Source organism: Thamnophis elegans, chromosome 11 (assembly GCF_009769535.1).
Source record: "Thamnophis elegans isolate rThaEle1 chromosome 11, rThaEle1.pri, whole genome shotgun sequence".
NCBI lineage: Eukaryota > Metazoa > Chordata > Lepidosauria > Squamata > Colubridae > Thamnophis > Thamnophis elegans.
The window spans coordinates 38,479,075-38,500,711 of record NC_045551.1 but is presented as its reverse complement, the minus strand read 5'-3'; the positions used below and the strand labels follow the sequence as shown (position 1 = coordinate 38,500,711).

The window sequence follows — 21,637 nt, the reverse complement described above, 5'->3', positions numbered from 1 at the left end:
CTGGGAATAATCAAAGGGAAATATACAAAGAAAATTAAGTACATATTAACACATCTGCTGACCACAGCTAGAATAGCATTTGCCCAATGCTGGAAACAAAATAAAATCCCCTCGGATAAATTAGTGATACCAAAAATTTTGGATTGTGCAGAGATAGACAAATTAACACTGAAATTAAAAGACAAAGAAGAGTCGGAATATTATGAAATTTGGAACAATTGGTACAAATGGCTGCAAAACAAGAATAAAATTAGTTAAGCCAAAAAAGCGAAATAATATTTACATGTACAGGTATGATGACATAATAATGTTGATATAATGACTGTAAGGTGTTGTAGAAGGAAAAAATATTTTTTTTTAAAAAAAGAAGAAGAATAAAGAAGAAAGGGGCAGAAGTCAGAGATGCTATGAAACATTTATAGTCCAGTAATGTTATGCAATCTGAATAGTACAGCCTTTATTAAAAAGAAGATATGATTTTTAGAAGAATGTGGTGTTCCTTCTCTGCATCTTTGTCAGATAGCCTTTTCTTTGATGAAAATTCCTTTCCTTTTCATAAGCTGGAAATTTGGCTGACTGTAGATCAAGAGTAAATTTATCTTGCAGTTTTTTTATTCTTTCCCAAAATTCATCAGTGTTACACAGCTGAAAGATAAATATCTACAATGCTTATTATGTTCTGAGTAAATCAAATTATCATCTTAATCAAAATAGATGTTTATACCCTAAGCTCCATTGCATTAATTCTTAATTTTTTGATATATTTCAAAGCTAAGTGTTTTCTTTGTACATGATAGTATGTTAGTTGACTTATAACAACTGTACCACATTATATAAATTACTGTATAGGCTCTATTATGGCAATTATTTAAAACAGCAAATCTATTTTGAAATAACAATGAAAGTTATTACCTTCTGAAACTTTTTGCAGGTTTTTGACAACTGTTCAATATCTTCCAGATTAAGAAATGACATGATATGAACAATCAAATTTTCAGGCAACCGAACTAGGAAATCATAGTGTCCTTGACACAAGTTGAGAGTGTACTTCAGCATGCTTTCCCCAAAAATGCTTTGAACTCGCTCTGAATGAAATAAATAGAGGGAGAGGGACTTTTAGCACATGTGCTGCAACAATAAACATTACTAAGGGTGTGTATTATGATTATAGCAATATAGCACAAATTCATACTCTAATAATAAAGGTCATTACAAAAACTGATGATCTCATAAATTGTGGAGTTGGTTGCTAAATGAAACTACAACTGTCCTGCATCATTTTTTCCAATTTTGATATGTTAGCCTTCCTAATTAAATATCTTCAACTGAGAAGAAATAATTTGGAAAAAGAAGCTACAAAGAATGAAAAGAGAATACTAAAAGAAGATGGAAGGCAGCAATAAAATTTGGTTACATTTACTAAAGAGTAAGATTCACAAAACACAATGTTGTTTCTTTTTGAATGGAAAGGGTTGCTTTGCTTGGAATGATTGGAATTATTGTTATTTGACACATCTGAACAGTTTGAGATTACCTGATACGATATAAAATAAATCCTATTATTGGGGGGGAGGGATGAGAACTCTGGAGGGACTAGGGTATATATAATACTTGATTTAAGACTGCTTTTAGTAGAGTTAGCAGAGCTGAATTTTATCAGTTTTATTTGATGTCTCAGTTGTGTGTTACAATTCGCATGAAGAAATCTTGGTGTGTCACTTCAAAGAGAAAGCAACTTACATCATATTGTAATTACATAATATCAAACAGGATTATGATTTTAAATGGAGGGATAAATGTTGGAGACCTGGAAAATTACGTTTACAAAAGCAATTGTTTGTAAGAATTTTATTTTTACATAAAGTGTTAATTGTTTATATTCAATTGGTTTTCTGAGTAGATGAGATAGAATCTACCTTTTCTATGTCTTATCTGTGTTTTACCAATACTTGGTAAAAAGTGGTATGAAAGATGACAAAGTAGGTTCACCCTTTATTATAAATATTCTAATAAATCTATGATTTATCTTGGGAAAGAAATCTAAAATATATTTCGTTATGTGTACATACCACAACTATTTCAAGCAGATATTGAGGTGGCAACCTATATTTTTAAACAGATTTTTGGCATCTAGTCAAATCACTGATATTTTTATTGATAGTTTTAGTATGGATATGGTTATTCAATAGGGCATTTTTATGTCAACCCTTTATTGTATACGGACCAGAGTAGAATAAAATATTAGTGATATAAAAGTTAAATAAAAACAAACATGCCAGATTGTCAAGCTTCACTTAAATTGATATAAACTAGAAGGCTTGAAGGCAAAGCAAGGACATAGCTCTTGATAATAAAGTTTGATTTCAGATACTAGAAAAGCCATTAATAACCTAGAAAATTACCTGCTGAAAACTATAAGACTCAACCCATTTATATACAGTGGGTGAACTTTGCTTTTCACCAGCATTTATAGTCAACGTCTTATATTAATAACATCTTAAGATGATCAGCTAGATCAGACTTGTGCAGTATTCTGCTGCCAGACTGACTATTCAAATGTTGGGAAGATTATAACATGAACACAACAGAGCTCTTACTGTGTTCCAAATACTATTATATTGAAAGGCATAATACTGGAGATACAATATGGATATAGATAGCAGCTACTGAAAGCCCTGTTTTACATTAATTGTCTAATCCCATTTTAAAGCCACCAATATTGATAGCCTTTACTAGAATAAAAAAATCATGGTAGAGGACATATGATCACCATTGAGGTCAAAATTTTGGTTGCTAAATGAATTTTGCCCCATTTATGATCTTTCTTGCCACAGTTGTTAAATGAACCACTGCTGTTATGTTAGTAACACAGTTGTTAAGTGAATATGGATTCCCATTGGCTTTACTTTTTAGAAGTTCACAAAAGATTATCACATACCCCAGGACACTGCAGCCATCATAAATATGAGTCAGTTGCCAAGCAACTGTTTGTTGTTTGAATTTGTTGTCTATGTGATTGCACCAGTGACACTAAAACCAATTTCATTGTATTTATTTTGTACACTGACAAGGCTATACTATAAGCATCTGAATTTTGATCATGTGACCATGGGGATGCTGCAGTAATTGTAAGTGAGAAAAACTGCCATAAGTCACTTTTTTCAGTGCTGTTGTAACTTTGTTGAGATTGTTGGGGACAATATGTAAATAATGCTTACATTGTAAAACACCCAGAAAGCACTGTAAAGCGCTATGGTGTGGTATATAAGCTTAAATGCTATTGCTATTGAACAGTGATTAAACAAACTGTTGTAAGTTGAGGTCTACTTGCATTAGAAGAAAACTTGAAAGTCTTCTAGTCCAACACCTTGTCCAATATAGAAATCCTATTCTGGATAAATGTCAGCCTTTATGTCAATCTGATGCAATTTCCAAAGGTTAATTAGCCACCATGTAGAAAATTTCTTTTATTTGTCTTGAATCGCCTGCTATTCCATTTTTTGGATAACCTTATCACTTAGTATTTTAAGAGAGTATTCATAGTACAGATGTGCAAAACACATCCTTTCAGGGGCAGAACTTCCTGTTGAGCTCTAAAATGTTCCATTCTTCAGGACATTGCTGTACTCATATCCTCCGTTCATACTAACTAAGTAGCATTCCCAGGCTTCTAAAGAAGTTGCCATAGTTTATGTATGCTTAGGTGTATCTGGAAATCATTCCTCACAAATTAACGACCTCTTCCATTAAAGTCTAGAGGAAACTTGAATGTTTGTGAACCACTGAAATAATATATATGCCCTGAAATAGTATGAGATAAAGTTATGTAATAACATACTATGGAAAAGCCATGTGCCCCCAGTGATATCTCTATGTTTTATAATCTGTGGTCATCAGTGTACAAGTCAATTGCTTCACCCCATTTGTCATTTGCCATCAGATGGTTTAATACAATGATTTGCTTGCAGAACACAAGTTGTTGTTGGAAATTATGTTCCTGTAAATCTGTCAAACAACAAAACCTATTTATTTATTCAAATATTATTTAGATATATATACCAAATTCAGATATCTTAGTACCAAAACCACCCAAGATATAGTAACATATACATAAGAAAGCGTATTAGCACTACATAAAAAGCAAAGTGCCATGATCTTGATGAAAGATAATGCTAACTCTGGATTGCCTGGGTACTTCATATGAAAGTTTTCTTCTTGTCCTTGGATAATTATGACTAAAGCATTTATTGTACATAAGTGATACAGACATACATACATCAGTACTTTGCACTCTTGAGAGTTGTTAAAGTTTCAAATATAAATGAATTTGTGCTGAAGTATAATTATAATATTTATCATGAAAGATTCAAGACTTTGCTTCAGTATATGTACTTAGGTTATTTGGAATGATGAACAGATTTCTCTATAGTAACCATCCCCATGCAGGGCAGCACTAGTCATTAAGTACATAAGAAAAACAAACAGCTGATTCTATACAAGGAATGAATAAGTGCCCCAGAAACAAAAAGATTTAAAAAATTAAATGAACTCCATGGAAAGAATCAAATAACTGCTTGCTTCATTAGATTCAAGTAGTTCTCTGGAAGAAATAAGGCTTGCTAATATGTGTGTGTGTGTGTGTGTGTGTGTGTGTGTGTGTGGTTAGTGCCACAACCCCTGGTATGCCCAGAGCGAACTGCTTCCATTCTCTGTCTATCGGCTCGTCACAAGAGACCATCATGACAGAAACCCAATATTTTTTTTTACTGTTGCCTTTGTTACATTTGTGTTGTATTTGTGCTGATAAATAAATAAAGGGAGACTAGTATAGATCTATTTCAAGCTATTTAGCTCTCCTCAGCTAGCCATACCCTTACTGGGATTCGAACCTGTGCTGTATTACATCTTAGGCAGATGTGTTAACCACTAAGCCACAAGGTTCTCCTCCTTATCAGCTGAGCCAGGGAAGTAGGTATGTATTTAGTGTCACAACCCCTGGTATGCCCAGACATGGGAGAAAGCTAACTGCTTCCATTCTCTGTCTATCGGCTCGTCACAAGAGACCATCACGACAGAAACCCAATATTTTTTTTTTACTGTTGCCTTTGTTACATTTGTGTTGTATTTGTGCTGATAAATAATATTGGGTTTCTGTCGTGATGGTCTCTTGTGACAAGCCGATAGACAGAGAATGGAAGCAGTTGGCTTCCTCCCATGTCTGGGCATACCAAGGGTTGTGACACTAAATACATACCTACTTCCCTGGCTTAGCTGATAAGGAGGAGAACCTTGTGGCTTAGAGGTTAACACATCTGCCTAAGATGTAATACAGCACAGTTCGAATCCCAGTAAGGGTATGGCTAGCTGATGAGAGCTAAATAGCTTGAAATAGATCTACACTAGTCTCCCTATATTTATTTATCAGCACAAAAACAACACACACACACACACACACACACACACACACACACACACACACACACATATATATATATATATATATATATATATATATATATATATAAAATTTAATAAGATTTATATGGTGGCCATCTTGCTATAATGGCTTTGCATAGCTAATAACAGATGAAAACATTCTATCTATACACTACTGAAATTCCTTTAACTGGGCAAAACAGTACATTGTAGGACAACAAATTTTGAACCTAGGTAGTTCACATGGGCTAACTTACAAAATGTTTCCAAAATCCAGGATCTGTACACCGAAGGAAATGAAAGGAAATGAAATTTGGGAGTTGTGGCTGCTTTAATGCTGCTGGGTCGCTACTGTTTCTTACACTACTAAACTAAAACATGAGACCCAGATTTGCAAATTATATAAAACAGCTTCAAAAGAAATGAGGATGTTATAAGAAGTGAGAAGAATAAGAGATAAGTAGAAATAGTATGCAAAAAATAGATCTTTGTAAGTTCAGATGCTATACTTTATGGAAAAGATGAGTCATGCTGGTAAATACCATTTACATTTAAGGTAAAATTTCTTTGAGTGATTCATATGGGAACATATACGGTACCTTTGGCTTCTGCAGCAATCCTAGCGCAACAGAGATCAAATCTCTGCTGCAAACAATAACATTAACAAACAATAGCAAAGAACCAGTCCAATCTATTGGCTAAAAGCCAGGAAACTGAGTTCTAATTTCATTTAAATTGAGTGAATTGCAGTATGACCATGTGTGCAAACGTGTATAGAGAAATAAAGAGAGGTACACAATTATTTTCCTGCTTAATACTTGCTATGTAATTGTTCATCCAATAGAAAATCTCTGTGCGTCTTCTTCAATTCCTTTGGAAAAATCTTTTCTTGATTAGGTCGGTAAGTAATGTGCCATGATCTCCAGATAACCTACACCATTGGGAATTTAAAAAGAGTACATTAAGTTAGTATCCCTTTCCTATTTTGTCAAAAATCTAAACACAAAGCAAGAAATCGAGAACATCATTTGCAATCATTTGTGTTTAAATTACATTGTGTAGGAAAACAGTAGAATGACACACAAATGCTGTCATTTGTTTTTGAGTCCATGACTACAACCACACCACCAGATTTATATATAGACACATAACAGGGCATATCTGTCAGAATGGCTGTTTGGAACTACTATCTCTTTTACCTGAGATTTTGGTCTCTTAACTGACTTAACAGATGCTTGACTACACAGAAAATCAAAAAGCGCAGCTTTCTCATATCTCCACTTTTTTCTTCAAATATACAGTAACAGTTCTAATTTCAGAATAGTGAGATCTATGCCATTTTACCTCAGTTTTTGTGATGGTGAAGTAGTGAAAATCTTTCTGTGGAGCGGGAGCCTGAATTTGAATTTCACAAAGTTTCTCCTGCAGTAGTGAAGACATTCTGTGTCCCAAAGTTGCTTCTACGCCTTCTGTAGAGCTTGAACTCAGCCTATTTTATATGCTCAAGAAATAAATGGCTGGATTGTGTTTACATTACTGAGACCTGTTTCTTTACCTAAGGAGGGTTCTGGTGAATGTTTTCATCACCAGTTGGGCAATAGTAAAAAACAAAAAAGAAAAGCTCTGAGTCTGTTTAATGTTTGAATTTTGGGGAGGGGAATTTAAATAACACCATGCAATATAGTAATTCATTCCTTCCTTCCTATCTTTGAGTCAATCTTGATTCCTGATGACCTGGACTTGTTAGTTTTCTTGGCATGTGGATTGCCATTGCCTGATTCCTTGGCTGCGAAACAGTGTTTTGCTCCAGGTTACCCAGTTCTAGCTAAAATGTATGTATTTATCACATTTGTAAGCCAACCACTCAAAGTGACTCTGGGTATGTACAATTTCAAAACATAAGTTAGACAACAATCAGGAGATTGCAAACATTTAACAAAAATAAATAAACATTGAACCCACCATGTTTTAGCCCAATGTCTATGGAAGAGCCAGTTCTTCAAAATGTATCTAAAAGATCCATTTCATTGGACAAAGATTTACCAAATGTAATGCTGAACACAGTTAAAGCAAGCAAGCAGAAAGTTTAACCAGGGAAAGTTTAAAACCAATCCCCTTCACTGGCCATAGTCCAGTAACAAAATGGGTACCTTTAGTGGATGTAACGGTCACAAGCTATTAAAACACTTTAGCAACTGTAGCTATTCCTAGAGGATGCTGTTGACAGTCATTCCAAAACAGCATCAGAATAAGCCTAGATAATGTATTGTGCATTTTAATAATGTCTAGAAGTGTGTTTTAATTTGGCACTTTTAATATTTGCATTTATTTGCTTTCTAGTTTCATTTTCTGTTATTAGCCATTTTAAGGACCTTTTTTGGCAGGAAAGGTTAAATACAAAACTACTAATAACAATAATGGTTCTTTTCTTACCAGACATCATATACAGGTAGTCTTTGACTTATGACCACAACTGAGTCCGCAATTCTGGTCATGAGTTATGATGGTCATAGACCACCATGTGACTGCACATAATTTTATGAGATTTTTTTGGGGTGGTTGTTAAACTGCATTCATTAAGCAAACCTTGTTCTTTTGCAGAGACCAGAAACAAAAATGTAAATTGTGGTCATGCAAGCACAAGTCACTGCAAACAGCCATAAATGCAGTTACGGTACCAAGGGTAGGGTATGGATGTCAGAACTTTGAACTTAGGTTATATGTAGTTTTTGGGGGAGGCAAACCAGTCATATGTTGAGGACTATCTGTAGTCATACTTTTCATCAATGACTAGTTAAGATCAGGTCTCAGAAGGTGGCAATGGCAAACCACATTTGAAAAACCTTGCCAAGAATCTTGTCCAAGCAATCTCCAAGAATTGTGGAGGGAAAAATAAACTGCTTATTTAAAGAACTCAGTACAATATGAGATTCCCAGTTACAGTAAGATACAACTCAAACCTTGAAAATTAAAATGGCAACTTGCAGACCAAATTAGCATTTGCTAAACAAACTTGCCCAAACTTGCCATTGAGTTCATGGACTCTTTCTTCCAATTAAACTTTTGACATACTTAATTGCATGTAGTTGATGGCTTCCATTGAAATCAACAGCAGTTTGAAATATTTAACCTTGGCTCAATCACATCAATAGTTCTCTTTTATGTTGCTGTACTTAAGATTAGAAATATTTTCTAGAATGGTTTTGGATAAATACCAGGAAGACTCACCTTCAGCTCCACCCCCAGCCATGGAAACTCACTGAGAATTTGGGCTAGTCACTCTCATGCTAACCATTGTCATAGGGAGGTGGTTTCAGAAAAAAATGAACAATGAAAATCTTTGAACATTACCTTGAACTTCAGAATACACAAATAGATTTTTTTTTCTTCCATTCAATCATGTCCAATTTTTGGAGATTGCTAAGACAAGGCCCTTGGTAGGATTTTTCAAAAGTGGACTGAGAGAAAGTGACCAGCATAAGATCATCTGACTGGCTTTGTGTTCAAGGAAGGACTAGAACTCATGGTCTTCCAGTTACACTAATTCTTTCTCTTATATGGAATAATCACTTATGGGCTTTAATAAGAGAGCCTAGGTCTAGTGATTAAGGCACCTGGTTAGAAAGCAAAGGCCCATAGATTCAAGTCCTGCCTTGGCCATGAAAGGCAGCTGGGTGACCTTGGGCCAGGCACACACTCTCAGCCCAATTCACCTTACAGGATTGTTGTGGGGAAAATAGGAAGAGGAAAGAGTGTTGGGTATGTTTGCTGCTTTGAATTAATTTGTAAAAATAATACAGGTGAGATATAAATAAAATAAGTCATAGCATATTTTTAAAAGGAACTTAAATAATTCTCAAGTCCAGACATATATGTGACTTCTGCACTTTGAATATTGTTGTTTACACTGACACATGCTTTCTTTTCTTTCAATGTTTTATCTAAGTAAAAGAGAAAAAAAGATCTCTTAATAGGTTTATCTAATTTCTCAGACCAATCTGTACAGTACTTAACTTCTAATAGTTTACTATTGATTGTAAAGTTGTCAGCCACTAGAGGTCAGCAGAATATGCTTTAGTCCAGTGTTTTTCAACCACTGTGTGCGGTGACATAGTGTAAGGCAGTGTTTTTCAACCACTGTGCCGCGGCACACTAGTGTGCCGTGACATAGTGTAAGGTGTGCTGTGGGAAAAACACCTTATATATAGTCAATATAGGCACAGAGTTAATTTTTTTAAACATTTTCTAATGGTGGTGTGCCTCGTGATTTTTTTCATGAAAAAAGTGTGCCTTTGCACAAAAAAGGTTGAAAAACACTGGTGTAAGGTGTGCCGTGTGCCGTGTGCCGTGGGAAAAACACTTTATATATAGTCAATATAGGCACAGAGTTACATTTTTTTAACATTTTCTAATGGTGGTGTGCCTCATGATTTTTTTTCATGAAAAAAGTGTGCCTTTGCACAAAAAAGGTTGAAAAACACTGCTTTAGTCGACAAAAAATACCCTGGATAACCCTCTTTACCTAAAGGAAAAGGAAAACCAAATTAACCATAGTAACTGTGGCCATACCAGTTTTATGAGCCTTGGAAAATACAACTTTAGGTTTTTACTTTAAGTTGAACTTTTACAACTTGCAAAATGATTTTACATTTTGGAGCCTCGGTTTCTTTCAACCACTAGGTAATACTGCATAATTTGATTCAAAACACACTGAGGAGTTGCTTGTGTTTTCAGAACATGAACTTTTTCTTTATTCCAGATTTGAAATTGTGTTTCTATGTAACAATTAGTCCTTATTCAGAATTCTGAGATTATCTTTTAAATAATCTTGAGTGATACATGAAACCAGGTTTTCTTTCCTCTTCCCTGAATTTTTTCCCCTTGCAATTCAGTCCTACATGGATTGTCTTCATACATTTATACTAATCCATTTGCTAAGGATTTTTTTTTTAAAAACCCTCAATTTGCAGGTCCAAAAGTGATGAGCTTCTGAACTAATTGGGTATGGAACTCATTGTCATTGTTCATACAACGAAGGCCAGCTTTGATACAGGTAGTCCTCAATTTATGACCATTCATTGACTGACCATTGAAAGTTATGACAGCACTAAAAGTGACTTATGACCAGTCCTAATTATCACCATCACAGCACCTCTGACATGACATGATCAAAATTTGGGTTCTTGGCAATGGTTGCAGCCTCCTGCAGTGATGTGATTACCATTTGCAATTTTCGCAGTGGGTTTCTGACAAAGTCAATAGAGAAAGCCAGATTTACTTAACAACCACAGCAAAAATGTTAATATAATCAGGCATGGTCACTTGAAGGCTCACTTGATTCCATCCAACCTCTTGATAATCAGGGACTACCTGCATACAATTTCCAGTATTTGCATAATATGCTTGCTAATTCATTTGCTACAAGTCACAATTTTGGATTCATATATCAAACTAAACAAACTAATTTTTCTAAGCATGAGCCACACTTGCACTCTAAATATGTTGCATTTGTAAAACTGCATGAGGTTGCAGTTGAATAGTTAAAGAGATGGGACAAAATCCCTAGCTTTAATTTTAAAACATGTTTAAACTCCCCCCCCCCATTATCATGTTAATTATTTTAATAATGGCAAGTTGTAGAAGCACCCTGGTGGTAAGCCAAAGTCAAATCTTCATTGTGTAAAATTATTTTGTGTGAAGTTACCAAAGCCTAGTGACATATGAAACACTAAAATGTATTGTGGTATATAAACTTTAATGTGCTTTTAAACATTAATTAACACCTCATTCATACATATACAATTTGAAAATAGAGAGCCAATTAAATAGTGAATTCACCTGTTCAATGAAATGTTAAGTGCCTTGCTTGGTGCATGGCAAGTCTTGTTTAGGATATTGGGATTCAAATGTATCCAGCTCATGAGGAGTTTCATCAATAATCCACCAGAAAAGCTTATTCTTCATTTTCTCTAGTTGTTTTTTAAAAGCTTCTAAGCTGATGGCCATTAGCATGACGGTATTCACACAAGGTGCTCAGTACGATTCTTAAATACTTCATAAACCCAATGCTCAGGGTCCCCAAAATACTTATTTTTATTTTATTTATTTGTCAAACATTTACAAGATAATGGTATCAGAATATGGGTATGAATGAAATGGAGATGAATAAATGGGCACAGTACGACAGAGATGGTAGGCATATGCACGCCCCTTACAGACCTCTTAGGAATGGGATGAGGTCAATAGGACAGTTTAAGGTTAAAGTTATGAGGATTTGAAGATGTAACAACAGTCAGTTAGTGCATTCCAGGCATTGACCACTCTGTTGCTGAAGTCGTATTTTCTGCAATCGACTTTGATTGCAGAAAATCAATACTGACCCTCCCCCCCTCCTTGAGCCTAACAACCCACAGGCTGATCTGGCACGCTTCGGGGTTTCTCACGTCACGCGACCCCGCGGCCACCCACCTACCCACCCACCCATCAAAAAAGCGCGCGAGCCGCTTCGCCCTCAGGGGGCGCCGTCCTCTTTTGCCTGGCGCCTGCGCCAAGCTTCACAGCGGAGGAGGGGCTATTTCCAAGCCGCCGCCGTTGAGGAAAAATCAAGTGGGCGACACTAGCCAATCAAAAACCGGTTCTTCGGTGGCGTCAGGCCTCTTTTTCTTTGTCCCATCCACTGCGGTGGCCCCCCGCTCCCCGCCCCAATCTCCGTGCTCTGTAGACTCTGTCGCCATTGTCGAGAGGCTGTTCGGTCAGAGCGTCTCTCTCTCCTCCCTCCGTAAACGGTCGTTTTCTCCTGGTAGGTATATTGCCCTTCGCTTTGCCTGACAACGGGAGGGAGGGAGGGAGGGAGGGTTACTCTTCGGAGGGAAAAGGAACCGGGAAGGGCGCCTCTGCGAGGCTCGGGCTCAGCGTCGCTCTGGAGTCTCCCTCTTTTCCACCCTCCCCCGTCCCGCCCCTCCCTGCTCCGCTTTTCGCGTTCCCACCACGCCAGGTTTGTCCCTTCCGCTTTTCCGTCCGGAGCGCGTTCTGCGCCCAACTGCCCAGTTTCAGGCGTTTTTGCCTCACGTTTTCACTATGGGAGTCGCGGGAGTGCTGCCCCCCCCCCCCGCTACCTCCATGCAGGGCCGTATCGGATCCCTGCCAGAATTCAGTCTTGAGCTTAAATTTAACCGGACGGCGCGATTGATCGATTTCTGGGGGCGACGGAAAAGAGAAATGGTGTCAGATTACAGCATGTTTTCTTGCATCCAGCCAATACAAACCTTTTCTGGGTTTGGGGAGCTCTCCAGGTGCGCCAGACCTCAGCTCCCCTCTAGCGTATCTGGAGGGCACAAGGATGCAGGCAGCGTTTAAAACATTGTTCTCAACCGTGGCAACTTGAAGGTGTCCGGACTTCAGCTCCCAGAATTCCCCAGCCAGCGAATGCTGCCTGGGGAATTCTGGGAGTTGAAGTCCGGACACCTTCAAGTTGTCAAGGTTGGGAAACACTGCTTTAAACTGTCATGCATATATGATCAATTGTATTTTAAATTGCTCTTAATGCGAAGTCACACATCTTTTAGGATTAGTTTGCATACAGCAAATATTTAAAATATTTTAAAGTAAAATATTGCATGCCTTTCTACTATTCTCAACATTTTGCCTCTCCATAAACCCCTTAGGGGGAAAAATAGATTTATCCCACTGTTTCAAAACATTGTAATTATATTTTAAAGGCCAGCCATAAGGCATATGTGGTTAAAATGTGGTTAAAATATTGTCTGGGGTTTTACAGCTCATAATCTGAGACAGTTTATTTGATTTTCCTGAGCACTCAGAAATTGAGTTGCAGATCAATTAACCAATCCGCAAGGAAGGAGAAATGTTTGGAGCACTGAACCCTGCCATTTCTAAACCTGTTGAGCCAATGTGTGGGACTTAATTTGATGTGCCAAAATAGCATAGATTTATTGGAAACATTATCAGGTACCAGGTATTTGAGTATTCGTCTACTACTACCAGCAATTCCTGTCCAATTGTCCTCTGCGCATAATGCAGCCTCACATATTTAAACAATTTATATGCTGTTTCTCAAGATGGCTGCATTATTTTATTGCTTATGATAACATTCAAGATACTACAATTAAGCATTTTAAAATTTAAGTCACAGCAAAAAAGTAAACTGAATGATAGTGTCTAAATACAGGATTTTTAAAAAAATCTAAAAGATGTTTAGCTGAGCAGGTTTTTTTTATTACAGATAGTCTTCAACTTATGACCATAAATGAACCTGGCAATTATGGTATTAAGTCATGATGGTCATAAAATGTGACTCCAACCCACCTTTATGACTTTTTTGTGGTGGCAAATGCTTAAGTCGTTAGGCAAACCTATATGGGCTATTTTTTGCTGGAAACTAAGTAAACACTAGTTTTCTGCAAAACCATTATAAATAGCAATCAAGTACTTAAAGTACTCATTACAGTTGTTCTCTGTAAACTAGACTGTTAAATGCTTTAATCTCTAAATGGTTGAACTGTGTAAAGGAAACGGTATTTCTTCTGCAAAGCAGAACACAGAATTCAAAAGCTTTTGACCATTTTGATATTAGGTGTGGGTGTGAGTGATGTCATGTTGGCCATGTCCACTCAGTCACATGCTTTCCCCCACCTAACCACGCCTACCAAACCAGTAGCGAAAATTTTGAATCCCATCGCTGTATAGTATAATAAAATGCATTGTATATAATTGCAGAAAATAATTTAGGTATTTTGGATTATTTTTAACATAGCATCAGTAGACTTCTATTTGTGCAATCCAACACTCTGTTTTTCCCTTCCATCTCCATTATGCCTCCTGAATCTGCTAAGTTGTGCTAATAAGCACTATGGTATCCATTCTAATAGAGTTGGATAAGTTTGAAGCAATATAAACATTAAATAAATAATCTGTCTTTTAGTTATAATTGCCAATTTTGAAATAAGGTCTCAACATGTTTCACTATTTTAAATAGAATATAATACTTTGAAATACGTTTGGTATTGAGCACAAGTTGCAAACATAAAATGAGTTGTTATATATTCTTCCATCTGGGGTTTGTTTATGGAACATTCAATCAGGCTGCTTATATGACCCCCTCCAAAAATAGTATAAAGTACATCGACAGGCAAATTGAGAACAACACTATAAATCTAATTCACAACCCACATATTTAAATCAATGGATAAAGAAGAATCTATTAATAATAGCTCCTTTCTTTTTCTTTTAGAGACTAGAACTGGTTAGGTGTTCTTTATACAATGTTTGCTTTTTAGTCTTTCTGCAACCAAGTGAGCCATGTGGAGCTGGTAAAAACAGCTTGAATTCATAAGTATGTTGATGCTTCTGTAAACAGTGAAGAGATTTTATATTAAAACTTTGTATAAAGAATGAAAGGTTGACAATATTAACATGCTCTTCTCTGTTGGGTTGTGGCAGTATAACATTTAATTTTTTTTCTTTGGGTAAGCTGCCATTCAAAAATCAATTATATTTTAACAATAATTGAGCAATCATTTAAGAGTTGAATTATATTTCAACAATTTATGAACTAATTTTTTAAAAAAACCTTTTATTTCAGGTATAGTGCAGTTTGCGGTTTGGAACATGTGTAGTGTTATGCAAGCTGACAGTAGAAAAATGGACATGTTGAAGATTTTGCATAAAACAACAGAACGCCTAGAATGCGATCACTGTAATTTCAGAGGCTCTGACTATGAGAATATACAAATTCATATGGGTACAATTCACCCTGAGTTCTGTGATGAAATGGATACTGCAGGATTAGGGAAACTTATATTTTACCAGAAAAGTGCAAAGTTATTTCACTGCCACAAATGCTTTTTTACCAGCAAAATGTACTGTAATGTCTATTATCATATCACGGCACAACACTCATTGTCAGACAAACAGAAGGAAAACCAGAAAGGTGTGTTGGAAACTGAATCCCTCAAAAAGCCTATCTTTGTGGAACCTCAAAAGCCTTCTCAGTCTCCTGAAACACAAAAACGCACTGTGTCTCCCGATTCTCAAAAGCCTGCTCCTCCTGAACTGCCAAAGTCTGATGTGGGACTACATTCTAAGATACAGAAGCCTACTTCATCAACAACCATAGAACATCAAAAGTTTGCTTCAGTTGCATGTTTGGAGGCACAAAAACCTGCTCCTGTTGCACCAGAACTTCCAAATCCTGTTTCACTTGTGTCCTCAGAAACACTGAAACCCCCCATTTCCGTCACTCCAGAACCACTGAAGCCTGCTTCAGTAGATATTGCAGAGATACCAAAATCTCTCCCTGCTTTATTATTAGAGCAACAGAAACCTATGACACCTACATACATTGAAACTCAAAAAACCCTCCCTGTTGTAGAATCAGAAAAATCCGCTTCCTTTATATCATCAGAACCACAGAAACCCATTCCACCTGTATCGCCAGAGGCCCAAAAGTCTGCCCAGCCTGCATCTCCACCTGTGGTTATGTCTGAAACACAGAAATTTGCTCCAGCTGTGTCTCCAGAGCCTCGTAGACACTCTCCAAATGTGTCTCCAGAGCCCCGCAAGCACTCACCAGCTGTATCTCCAGAGCCCCGCAGGCACTCACCAGCTGTATCTCCAGAGCCCCGCAGGCACTCACCGGCTGTATCTCCAGAACTTAAGAAGCCTATTGCTGGTCTATCCACAGACGCTCGTAGGCATATTTCTCAAATGAGGAGGCCTCCTTCAGCACTTTCACCCGAACCACGTAAACCTGACCCTCCACTGTCTCCAGATCCCTGGAGACCTGTTCCAGAAACCTGGCGATCTGTTGGTAGTATTTCACATGATCAGCAGAAATCTATCACTATTTCACCTTGGTCCCCCAAACCTCAGACATCAATATCACTTGAGCCCAGGAAACCTGCTTCAGAACCCCGAAGGCCTGGAAATATGATGTCCTCAGAATCTCAGAAGTTTATGCCGGATACTTGGAAATCTACCCCTATGCCTGAATCTCCAAAATCTAGTCTTGCTTCCTCAGAACCCTGGAAACCCATTTCTTCTGTTTATCCTGAAGGTTGGAAACCTGTTTTGTCTCCTGACACATGGAGGCCGTCACCATCCATAGCACCACCGGCTCCTCCTCCAATGCCTGCAGAACTGAGGAAACCTGGCCCCCCTATGTCACCTGATATTTGGAAACAGCCCTTCTTTTCTGAGCAACGTAAGCCTACCCCTTCTATGTCTTCTGATCCTTGGAAATTTTCCTCCGAGTCCAGAAAATCACCTTTCTTCCCAGAGCCTCAAAAGCCGACTACTTTTGTTTCTTCTGAGTTGCAGAAACGTGCTTTGTTTCCTGAATCCCGAAAACGGGCCCTATTTCCTGAATCCAAAAAATCTGTACCTCCTGTTTCCACAGACATGCAAAAACGTTCCTTCTTCCATGAAGCTCACATACCTTTTCCTGAAACCCCCAAACCGGTTGTATTTTCAGAATCTCATAGACCAACTCCTGTCTCCCCAGATGTCCCAAAACATTCCTTCTTCCCAGATTCTCAGAAACATGCGGTTGTTTCTCCTGAAATCCAGGAGCATGCTCCCTTCTCAGACTCTCAGAAGTCACCTAGTCTCTCACATGAATTGTTGAAGTCTCCTGCAGTTTCTCCTGAAATCCAGAAACATGGTACCTTTGCTGAACTGCAGAAGCCATCTCCTGATTCCCTCGAGAAACAAAGTTTCTTTGCAGAACCCCCAAAACATTCACTTTCACCTGAAGTCCAGAAATCAATTTCTTCAGATCAGAAGCCAGTACAGAATACAGATACCCACAAACCAGTTGAAGCAACAGGCATGGAAGTTCACAAAACTATCAATGATTTCAGTCCACCTGCTGCACCTGTTTTTTCAGACCTGCAGACTCTTAATGAATCCAGTAATAAAGATTTCTTCACTGAGCATCCAGAAGGAGAAAATCCATTCAGTAGTTTGTTACTTCCAAAACAACAGCCCATACAACCCAAGGAACCTGCAGAAGAAATATATACCTGTCCAAAGAAAAAAGCCAAGAAAGAAAATCCTGAGATTTCTAATACAGAGTTTAATAGTAATGAAAGTGGAAATACTGAGATGGAAACATCAGACATAAAGGAACAGGAATCCAACAGTGATCAGGAACAATTTGATACAGAGTCTCCTGACCAAAATAAAGAAACTAAAATTGATGCTACTCCTACTCCGCCTCAGTGTGTGTTGCAGTTTACAGAAGAGAAGGAAGCTTTCATCTCAGAAGAAGAGATAGCAAAATATATGAAGCGTGGCAAAGGGAAATACTATTGTAAAATCTGTTGCTGCCGGGCTATGAAAAAGGGAGCTGTTTTGCACCATTTGGTTAATAAACATAATGTGCATAGCCCATACAAATGTGATGTGTGTGGAAAGGCATTTCTTTTGGAATCTCACCTTAAGAATCATGTTGCTTCTCATAGTCAGAGTTTGCTTAAATGTCCACGTTGCAATTTTGAGTCCAATTTCCCTAGAGGGTTTAAGAAACATCTAACCCATTGCCAAAGCCGCCATAGTGAAGAAGTAAAAAAACAGTTGGATATTGCTTCTGAGCCACCTAATCAGAGCCAGCAGAATGAAGAAGCTGGTAATGTGCCAGAGGAGAATGCTGAACCATCAAAAGAATTCCTTAATGAACTGCAAACTGAATGAAGTTGGTTTTGAAAATTCAGAAATCTCCAAATACATTGCATTGGCAATGTAGACACTGATGTTGAATTTCAGTGTATAAAACTATGACAGCATACAGTAAACTTGATGGCAACAATTTGATGCATCGTTAAATGCATTTAAGCTACTAATTAATTAAACAATTTTGTGTTTGCTTAACTGTATTGCAATGTAACCTTTATAATTACTTTACCAAAATAGCAGCACTACTGCCAAATTAATAAGCTTGTTCTGGATTGCACAGAATGTCATTTTTAAGACAGAAAGGAATAAAAATGGAAAATATTCAGCTAGAAAAGTGAAATTCTAGCAATTTATCGAACCAAATCCAATTTTGTATTTTGAAAAGCCTGAAACAAGAGGATCACCAAATGAGATCACAAACCTTGCATGAACTTTGCCTGCAGTTTATGTTATGATTTATCATATGTACTTGAGTTCCCATTTCAGTGAATTGCTTGCTTAGGTTATTAAAATAGGTAAGATTTTTCTCACTGTATTTGAAACACAATCTGTGTGAAATAACTAAAATACCATCAATGTATTGAAAGTGTATATGTGTTGTCTTGCTTTTAAGGAATGTTTTCCATTAACAATAAAAAATAATTTTATGTATTTGAAATTATTCAACTGTATGTGTAGATGATGTTTCATCAACAGCCCAAGGGCTGACACCAGAATCGTTTACAGTAACACAGGGCTGCTTGATTAAAATTCAGATTCTATACCACATTCAGTTATACTACAGAGCTCCATTTTCTAAATAAGTGTACAATTTCAATATAAATGATGTCAGATGCAGCAGCAAGATACAATTCAAGTACTGTATATATTGTCCTGTATGCTTTGTACAAAGCTGCTGGCTTCTTCAATATGTTTTTTTTTAGGGGGGTGGGTTTGGAGTTTCTTGGCTGATGTACTTTGAGATGAGAAAACATTACATCACAGTTTTCTATACTTCCGTGCTTGGTGTTGCTCTTGGATACATGGGAGTTAAATCCAAACATACTTTTTTTTTTACTAATAGAGGCAGACATATTTAGTTTTTACATTACAGCTTTATAGGCAAAAAATAAAACCAAAGATACTCTGCTAGTGTAAAATATATAAGAATTCATTATGGCATAAGATGAACTCAAGAATTTGCAAAATCGTGCTAGTGATCAGCCTTTCATTCATTAGGGATTGTATTCTGTCACTTCAAAATCAGAATATATTTTTTTAATAGAGATCATAACATTCTGTATATGTTGACGCAGTCAAAGACTATATGCAGCTATAAGATTAAAGCCTAAAGATTATGTAACTGTACTTGTACCTAGAGTTACTTAGGTAACAGCATCACTAGGCTTTGAACAATAATTGGATTAAAAAAATAATGCAGGAATAATCTCAGCTTTCATAGCATTACCATATTTGTTCCCATGCTTTTTCTCTAGAACTTGCAAATATTTTAAACTAAAAATCATTTCAGAAGTCTGTGTCATGTTTCACTGAGTTAAGATATGAAAGAAATTGGGTTTAGGATTTACATAATGAGAATAAAGTAATTGTACGAATTCTCAATGTTTTTTAAAAAGCTACATTGATTGGCTTTTAAGAATTATTTTTGTGAAGGAATTTGGCTCTTAGATATTTTACCCTGCCCAGAGCCACCTCATCGGTTAGATGGATAGAGTAAAAAATATAAATATATATAAATATTTATATAAATATAAAGTTATATAAAAGTGATAATTTACTTATAATGTTTGCTACAAATATCTTTAATTCTAGATATCCATGATATGTAGTTTTTGGCTTGCATCACAGCTAAGTAGTTTGTTTCCTAATTAATACAAAATAGATAAATACTTAAAATAACTAAATTTTAAAATATTTAAAATATCTAGATGACACATTGACTAAATAATGTGATTTGTTTGGTTTTGATTTAGTGTATTGTGGAACTTTACTACTGAAATTTGTAAACCACATGCAGTATATTAGCTGTTCTATGTAACTGATTTGCTTCGACTCAATAACAATTACTGTTTGTTCTTTTAATAGTGTTTTGTGTATAACAGTTGGCTGGATCCACATTGTCCTACTTTATAAATAGTTTACAAATCATAATAGCTGAGAATATAATAAGCAGGCAAACTAAATACGCTATGGCTTATTACGAATACAACCAATTAATCATGACTTATTGCAATGATTGAAACTAACTTTATAACTACCAGAAAATAGAGCAAGCCAACTACACAAAACAATGGCTGCACTGTGGTTATTTGATAGTTTTACAAAGAACTAAAGGTTTCCCCTGTAATGTTTGCTGTTGTAGTAATTCTGTAGTAACAATTTAGACAGACAGTGAAACATTCAGATATTTGAATCTTAATACACCTGATAAAAATATATTTACAATATTAAGAATATTCAACCAGAGGGCATGACCAAGTCATAACTTTTTTCAACATAGAAAGCCAATCCTTTTTAAATACTTGCTGAGGAGTCCAATATCACTCCAAATTAGTTTCATCTTAAGATCATGAGAAACAACATTTTTAAAAGTCAGGCCATTGACTTAGGGGAATCAGATATCCTAAGTATTCCAAATTTCATGTACATTTTTAACATATAAGAGCCTTCATTTGTTAAAATTAAATTGTTAATTTAGCTTCTAAAAACCTTTAACAGAATCAGGAATTTCTGTGACCACCAGCAACATATGTTATGGGAAATTAACAAATACGTTGAACGTATTGTCATTCCACAACTTTAAACATTATATTCTTTTTGTAACCTCTCAAAAGTCTTAAAGTAGGCTGATCTATGCAGGTAAAATTATTTCAATCCAGATTTTTCAAAAGAAATACCCTCTTGCCCTCCATTTCAAATGATTGTCTGAAAGTCAGTTTCTCATCAGAAAAATCTCAAACTTCAGAACTTTGATTTTTTCAGAAAATCCAACTGAAACCATGTCAGGATTTCAAAGTTCCAAATCTCCAGAAAACTACAGCAATTATTTTCTTAGTTCAAAAAGGGCCTAACCATTTCATAAAAACTATCAATAGCTTGTTAGTTTGTCTAAAATATCTAAATTAAAATTACATGGACTGAAAAAAATATACCAACTGTGAAGCTATATTTGTTTTCACATTTATTCTCCATAAGCTCATGAATATTTTCAGTCATCAGTTAATAGGCTTTATATACAGTAATTTAAAATGGATTACCAATTATTTTAGAAAATCTAAACAATTAGAATGTTTTATATTTATACATACAGTACACACACACACACATACACAGTATATTATACCATTCTGTTGGAATCTACAAAAATGTAACAAGTTTTTGACATCTAACATGCATAACATATAAAATCACCTTGGTTGAATAAATACCGTGTTTCCCCGAAAATAAGAACTTTGTCTTATTTTCTTTTGACCCCTGAAATAAGCAGTTGGCCTTATTTTCAGGGAGG

At 36.3% G+C, this 21,637-nt stretch overlaps 2 protein-coding genes across 2 annotated transcripts; one reads left to right on the top strand and one right to left on the bottom strand.

The window, feature by feature from the left end:
- Window positions 1–394: 394 nt before the first annotated feature.
- On the bottom strand, window positions 395–6,937 carry LOC116514826 (F-box only protein 36-like). Its single transcript, XM_032226598.1, has 4 exons — window positions 6,781–6,937; window positions 6,259–6,367; window positions 913–1,085; window positions 395–645 (listed from the first exon to the last, which is right to left on the bottom strand). The coding sequence occupies exons 1-4, from the start codon at window positions 6,874–6,876 to the stop codon at window positions 481–483; spliced, it is 543 nt and encodes a 180-aa protein (XP_032082489.1). The 5' UTR covers window positions 6,877–6,937; the 3' UTR covers window positions 395–480.
- Window positions 6,938–12,045: 5,108 nt separating this feature from the next.
- Window positions 12,046–18,790, top strand: CHAMP1 (chromosome alignment maintaining phosphoprotein 1). The gene is made up of 2 exons (XM_032226597.1): window positions 12,046–12,235; window positions 15,038–18,790. The coding sequence occupies exon 2, from the start codon at window positions 15,064–15,066 to the stop codon at window positions 18,145–18,147; it is 3,084 nt and encodes a 1,027-aa protein (XP_032082488.1). The 5' UTR covers window positions 12,046–12,235; window positions 15,038–15,063; the 3' UTR covers window positions 18,148–18,790.
- The last annotated feature ends 2,847 nt before the right edge of the window (window positions 18,791–21,637 follow it).